General features: G+C 46.4%; 1 protein-coding gene across 1 annotated transcript in view; it reads right to left on the reverse strand.

The window, feature by feature from the left end:
- Window positions 1-7500, reverse strand: part of wdfy3 (WD repeat and FYVE domain containing 3) — a 172191-nt gene that overhangs the window by 65144 nt on the left and 99547 nt on the right. The window contains exons 23-27 of the mRNA XM_063195219.1: window positions 7033-7264; window positions 5954-6114; window positions 3267-3378; window positions 2052-2242; window positions 1-142 (exon numbers count right to left, since the gene is read on the reverse strand). The exon at window positions 1-142 is cut by the window's left edge and continues 11 nt beyond it. Coding sequence (XP_063051289.1) covers window positions 1-142; window positions 2052-2242; window positions 3267-3378; window positions 5954-6114; window positions 7033-7264 — 838 coding nt within the window. The remainder of the gene's footprint in view (window positions 143-2051; window positions 2243-3266; window positions 3379-5953; window positions 6115-7032; window positions 7265-7500) is intronic.

A 7500-nucleotide genomic window follows, 5' to 3' on the forward strand; every position in this document is an offset into this window, starting at 1 on the left:
AGAGCAGGTCCTGGAAGGCGGTGGAGTTGGGGATGATGGAGGTCTCGTGTCCGCTGTCCACCGTGCCCACCAGGGAGAAGGTCAAGTGCAGGATGTGGCTGTTCAGCAGACACCGCTTCTTCTTCAGCAGCATGGCCAGCAGCTACACACACACACACACACACACACACACACACACACACACACACACACACACACACACACACACACACACACACACACACACACACACACACACACACACACACACACACACACACACACACACACACACACACACACACACACACACACACAAGAAATACACACATGCAGATAAATATACACGCAGGAATACACACAGATACACACACACAGAGGAATACACACACAAAGACACATACACAGAGATATATACACACAGGAATACAACCAGACACACATGCACACTGACACATAAAGGCACACTCAAATACACACATGATTAACAGATAAATAAACAACACACACCCACTCGCACAATTCAAAAAATACACTAAAAGGAAACACATAACCGCAGACAAACACATACAGCACACACATGTACACACACACACATATACACACACGCGTACAAACACACACGTACACACACACACACGTACACACACACACGTACACAGAGGAATCTACACGCGCGTGCCCGCAATGGATGTGTACACACAGACATAAATACATACAATCTGTTATACTCTACCCCCACCATCAATCACAATCCACAGAGCAGCAAAAGCGGCATCAATAACAATCATTCATACTTTCACACCAGCGAGGAGTGCAATCAGTTATACTCTTAGGAGAACATCAATAACAACAGGGCGTCACACCAGGCCGTCCCAACTCTGATCAATCATCCGCCACAACCACATAACTGCACCAGTGCTGTTCCCACCACCGCAAATATGCTGCTCACGACCTCCATGCTACTACATAGCTCTGTGGAACAGTCTAGAGAAGCAACTGTCTATGGGATGCAATGTTTCTTTTCGACTTAAAGGAACAGTTCCCCATTCCTGGAAAATGAAGGGTACAGCTAGCAGCTAAATGGCCCCATTCAAGTTTAACGATACCGTACATGTTATTTTTTTTCATTTTTAAAAAAGGTTTCGAAATACCAAGGCACTCATCTTCTTTGTAATTAAAATGCCTTTATTTTGTTGGGCATAGCATGATTAAAACACTTCGACGCGTTGAGCTCACTTCCTGACGAAGGCTTCATGCAGAAATGCGTCAAAGTATTTTAATCATGCTATGCCCAGCAAAATAAAGGCATTTTAATTACAAAGAAGATGAGTGCCTTGGTATTTCTAAACCTTTTTTTGAAATCAACCAAGCCTGTCACCAAAGAGCATCATCTTAAAAACTAGCCATTGCAGGAAGCACTCCAACTGGACTTCATACCGTACATGTTAACTTGGAATTAGGAGTAATATCAACAGACTAAAAGAATGGATGAAATAACAGGAGAAAGGAGAACATGGTGGACTGCTCGTTAAAGTATTTCTTCAACAACGTTCATAGACCTACAACATTTCACAACTGACCGCCCAACATAGTGCAACTAATACAACAGTGCCAAATTAAAAACTCAGTAAAGAATATTAAACAATGCTGGTAAAAAAGCATAATACAGCACTTTTGTATTTAACAGCAAAATATGTTCTGGAATTCATTTCTTAAAAATGTAGGAACTGGAGGAGAAAGCAATACGAATAGAATTTTTTTTCAGAATACCGTTTCCACTGGCCGTCAAGGCAAACACCAGCTCCATGTGCATGAATGACCCTTCAAGTCCACAACCACATAAATTACAACCACACACGACATGAAAGCTTCCATTTTCCCCTAAACAAAAGCTAAACCACCAGCACCTAAATCCTGTAAGTGTTTAAGGCTCTCGCTTTAGTGACTGCAGTAAAAGTGATGGCCTGGGTGGGTATTTATGGTAGCCACGTAGTCACAGTGGCTTTGTGTCCGTGTGACAGTGCTGTGACAATGCTGTGACGGTGCCGTCCCCTATCTCCGTGGCCCACCTGGTATCCTCTGATGCGCTCCATCTCCTTGCTGGCCAGGGGGTTGCTCTTGACAACGCAGACCAGGGCCTTGACGGCAGCATACAGGCCTTCCACGTCTGATGCCATGGCGACCAGGCCCAAGATGGCTGCCGCCCCACCCACGTACTGCAGGTTGGTGGCCACGGGCTTGGGCTCGAACGCACGCACACCTGCATCAGGGGAACGGTAGACAGACACTGAGAATTAGGGATGCAAACACTAAAAAAACAATTACATCTTTTTTTAAAGAATAAGATTTATCAAGGGAAATTCCACAACACAGCAAAAAAAAACACATCCCCTCCAAAACGTTTGGGTTCCACATAAATAATGAAATACAATTATTAATAAATAACATTTACATCCATTAAATAACTTAAATGAAGGAAAATAAGTCATACATCTTTCCCAAGCTTTCGCCGTCACACACACATGCATGCATGCGTGCACACAAACAAAACACCCGCCCGCCCGCACGCACGCACGCATCCACGCCCGCCCGCCCGCCACATCCGCCCGCCCGCACGCACGCACGCATCCACGCCCGCCCGCATCCCAGAAGCCAAACCCCTACAAGGTACAGAATTTGCACTATGAGCCCCACATCAAAGAGCTCACATGGCCAGGGCTGATAACCACAAGGCTATAGGAATTCCCACTTATCAAATGCAGACATGCCTACCGAGCCCCCCCTCAACCCTAAGGTTTAATCACATTCACAGAAACACAAAAGCCTCAAGAAGACTTCAAAGCCACCCCTGCACCTCCATTTCACACCATGTGTGCGCACACACACATGCGCGGATACACATGGACGCAAACGAAAACGCACACACAAAAGCACACACTCACACTCACACTCACACTCACACTCACACTCACACTCACACTCACACTCACACTCACACTCACACTCACACTCACACTCCATTTCCCAATGTCAAGTGTTCTAGCCTTGGTAGTGCGTGAAACACCTAGTGATTGGATACTCCGTGGAGTTCATCCAATCACTGGGCGTTTCATGCACTACCAGGGCTAGAACACTTGACATTGGGAAATGGTGAGCATCTGCAAGCACTACACACACACCCATTACACATATCTACAGTACCACAATATCTACCCCTACTCTGTCAGCCACCGGAGGGGCCAATGGGACTGGGGTGGAGAGGAGCAGAGTGGGAGGAGTCTTACCCAGGTAGCCAATCACGGCGGCCCCTATGGTGCGGGCGGGGCCGTTCAGGTGTCCGGCTGAGTTGTTGATCAGCTTGACCGGCGTGGCGTTCTCATGGGAGGACACAGCCAGCTGTAGACACACACACACACACACAGGAAACACACACAAGCATGTCAGCAGAAATACCAACCGAGATCAAATACATTAATTTATTATGATTACAGTCAGATCTTATTTAAAGATATTTAAATGACTTTTACGACTATTGATGACAGGACAGCGCGAGAGGGGGACAGGAAGTGATTTGGGAGAGAGACAGGAGGGGTCGGCAAAGGACACGGATCGGGAATCGAACACGGGTCGGCCGCATGGCAGACGAGCACCCCACCAGTTGGGCAGAGCAGGGCCCCAGTCAGATCTTACGGACATCCAATCTCTTCTAGCCAGGTACAAAGTCAACGCAAAGTCCATGTACTAAGGCAAGGCCCCAATGAGCTTCCCTTTCCATCCTTTTTTTACTTCTGTGACTTGAGCTCATCTGTGTGCGGGTCTTCCTTGTCTTACATTAATTATGATTACAAACATGAATTTCTGACTTCACCCTACCCAGTAGTCAATCTAGCAGTATTGCTTGCATGTGCCTATCTACCGCAATTGTTTCTCAAAACATTGGTCAGCGCCCCAAAACAAGTAATACCAAAAGTGCGTCCCGTCCCGTAGTTACTATTATTACAATATATTTTTTTATTATAAGAATTATTTTTTTCAATTTTTTTCATCATCTTCATGCCACTCCCTAGGTAGGGCTGTGGACACTATCACTCACTCATTCATTCATGTATCTATATCAGCCATGTTTCAAGCGTTAATAAATATCCTCTCTCTGAAATATTTTGAGAAACAATGCAATAACCCGACTACAATTGTACAATTCGAATATGAATACTTTATTATCCACAGAGTGAACATTTGTCTTCATCCTGCATCCACCATCCAAGTGCCACTGTGTCTCCGAGCCAGATGCTTTCTGGCAGGTCATGGCACAAGCCCTGTGACACTACGGCCCTCTGGGGAACACTGAGCATGTGCAAACTGTGCTCCTCTTCTTTTAATTGGGGCCAAGCTCACATTCACGTCCTTAACAGGAGAACGTGAATGGCTGCTTGTAACGCACGCACACGCACACACACACACACACACACACACACACACACACACGCACACGCACACGCACACGCACACGCACACGCACACGCACACGCACACGCACACACACACACACACACTCACAAACAAATGAGTGCATATGTAGCATATGGCATACTGAAAAAATAAATATTTTAAATGAAATAAAAAAATATTAGCATATAAAATGTTTATCTGAATCTGAAGTGTCTAGTGTTTAAATTCAGCTACATTCAATAAAATGTGATTTATTCCAGTACGGCCTCTTTTTATCAACAGCACGGGGCATGCATGTGTGGAGCAGAGCACAGTAGCCTACTTCTCATCATCCCAAAGGGAACTACTGTACAGTACTGCATGTTGTGTCAGCAGCCTAATAACAAGGCTTCACACGGTCATGTGTGGCTGTTTTTTGCTGTGCCTCCACAGCCCCAAGGCAGATGTTGGAGGAGGAAAAGGGAGGCATTCAGCACTTTCACCGCGGCCCAGTAGAGTAGGCTGCCTGCCTCAGCAAAGACACACACCAAGAGGATGATGCCCGCTGAGAGACCAGACTAGACATTATCTCGCTACTGGCACTCACCTACAGTAGGAGGTCTGAAAGTGTGTGAGTGTCCTTTTCAATGCGCGTGTGTGTGTGTGTGTGTGTGTGTGTGTGTGTGTGTGTGTGTGTGTGTGTGTGTGTGTGTGTGTGTGTGTGTGTGTGTGTGTGTGTGTGTGTGTGTGTGTGTGTGTGTGTGGAGGGTTATTAAGTGTGTGCACGACCGTGTTTGTGGGAGTTTTATTAACTCTGTGTGTGTGTGTGTGTGTGTGTGTGTGTGTGTGTGTGTGTGTGTGTGTGTGTTCGTAAAGTTTGTGAGGTGCTGTGTGCTGGAGGTGAAATGCTGTGTCTGCTCTCTGCCACAGATTGGGCGAGAGCTCGCGCGCACACACAAAGGCGCGCAGACACACACACACACACACTCACACACGCACAGGGATAAACCCATGGGAGATGGTGCAGAGAAGACAATAGCAGCAGTGCAGCCAGCTTTAAACAAATATGGAGGTCAAGTACAAAGAGAGTGTAGGTCTTTGTCAGCCCCTGTCTGTCTCTCTCTCTCTCTCTCTCTCTCTCTCTCAGTCTCTTTCTCTTGTCTGTTCTTCTGTCTCACTCTGTCTCTCTCTTTCTCTCTCTCTCTAAGGAAACCAGTCATCACTTTAAGTAGACAAATTGTAAGACCTTAAAAATAGAGTAAATGTATAGTTTGACAGTACTGTGTGTGTGTGTGTCAGAGAGAGAGCGAGGGAGTGTGAAAGAGAGAAAAAAGAGAGTTAGAGAGAAAGTGAGAGAGACAGACAGTGAATAAAAAGAAAGTGAGTGGATGACAGAGAGAGGGGGGATGACATGACAGGACGCACTGTAGCGTGTGTGTGTGTGTGTGTGTGTGTGTGTGTGTGTGTGTGTGTGTGTGTGTGTGTGTGTGTGTGTGTGTGTGTGTGTGTGTGTGTGTGTGTGTGTGTGGCAAGTGTTTGTCACCTGCTTGGCGATGGCCTTGCTGTCCAGCTTGTTGTAGACCTTCCTGATCTTGGCCACGGTGAGGGAAAGCGTGGAGAAGGCGTACAGGCCAAAGGACACCTTCTCCTCCGGCACAAGAGCCACCGGGCAGGGGGGAGATGCCTCCACCTTGGAGTCTTTACCTGCAGCAGGAGCAGGGCCGGAAGAACAGCAGGAGGAACAACCATCAGTTCACCCATTTACATGTTTTTAATTACATGATCATTTTAACTACTTTGATATTTCCATTAATTCCTAATTAGGAGGTGTTTATATGATGTTTTCAAAGCGGAATTAAGCTTTATTCAGAATTAAATGGAGTTAATTCCGAATTGAATGTCTCATGTAAACGTAGTCAGTGTGGGTTAGAGGAAAGATGACTCATGAGTGGAGGTCTGCACACTGTTTGGCCGTTTTGTTTTTATTTTATTCAAAAATTCAAGGTAACTGCATATCAATGACATGCATTACTATAAAATAAAAACAAGCATGTTCCAACAGGCTACATAAACATGGAATGGAACTGTACCAGTCTTGGATTCGAACACGTCTTTGTCAGAAAACATGGGCAGTGCAGAGAAGGAACCATATACATAAAACATTGAATATATTCTTTTTATGATATGACCATAAATTGGTTAGTAACATACATTTGTATGCTTCATACAAGTGTTTAAATTTCATGTGAATTTCAAATAAAAATGTTATGTTAACATGGATAAGACCATGTTTGCGTTTGGGATATGGGTATAGGGGTCACGAAAGTAGTTTTAGGTTCTAAAGGAGGTCCCAGCAGAACAAGTGAAACCACTGCTTTGACAAAACGGGCAGTCATGGGTAAGCAGTTAGGTCGTCAGACTTGTACACCAAAACTTGTAGCCTTGAGGCGGCATTGGTGTCTTCCCCCTTGCATGGGTGAGGCATAAATGCAAATTCGTTGTGTGCAGTGTACAGTGTTCACTTGTGTGCCGTGGAGTGCTGTGTCACAAAGACAATGGGAGTTTGAGTTTCCCAGTTGGGCTTTCTTCTTTAAAAAAATCTGATGTGTGTACTGTACTCACAGGGCAGGTAGACGGCCTGGAAGGTTCCGGCGTAGTTGGGCCCCAGCTCGTAGATGGCGGCCACGCTGGCGGCGGGCAGCACCTCCTCCACAAAGTGGGTGGCACCCAGACGCCACACCAGGCTGGACACCTGCCGCTGGGCCGGGGGCGTGCCCACGTAGCTGTACACCGCACTCACCACGGGCGGATTGGTGGAGCCCGAGCCGCCTGGCGCACTGTGCACGTAGTGGAGCTGGGGAGAGAGGAGGGAAGTGACATCACAGGAAGTGAAGGGGGGGAGGTGAGACTTTCAGGCACTAACCCTGCGATCAAACATGTGTAAAGCGGCGTACACATACAAAGCTAGCTTCTCCCTTGCTCGCTTACTCGCCACTCTTTAATGGAACGTTCGCTGAATGTTCCCGCGGCTTTAACTGCCAATGAACAGGCGAGAAGTACCAAACTCTGCATTCCAATTGGTTACTCGCT

The sequence above is a fragment of the Engraulis encrasicolus genome, chromosome 3 (genome assembly GCF_034702125.1).
Source record: "Engraulis encrasicolus isolate BLACKSEA-1 chromosome 3, IST_EnEncr_1.0, whole genome shotgun sequence".
Lineage (NCBI taxonomy): Eukaryota > Metazoa > Chordata > Actinopteri > Clupeiformes > Engraulidae > Engraulis > Engraulis encrasicolus.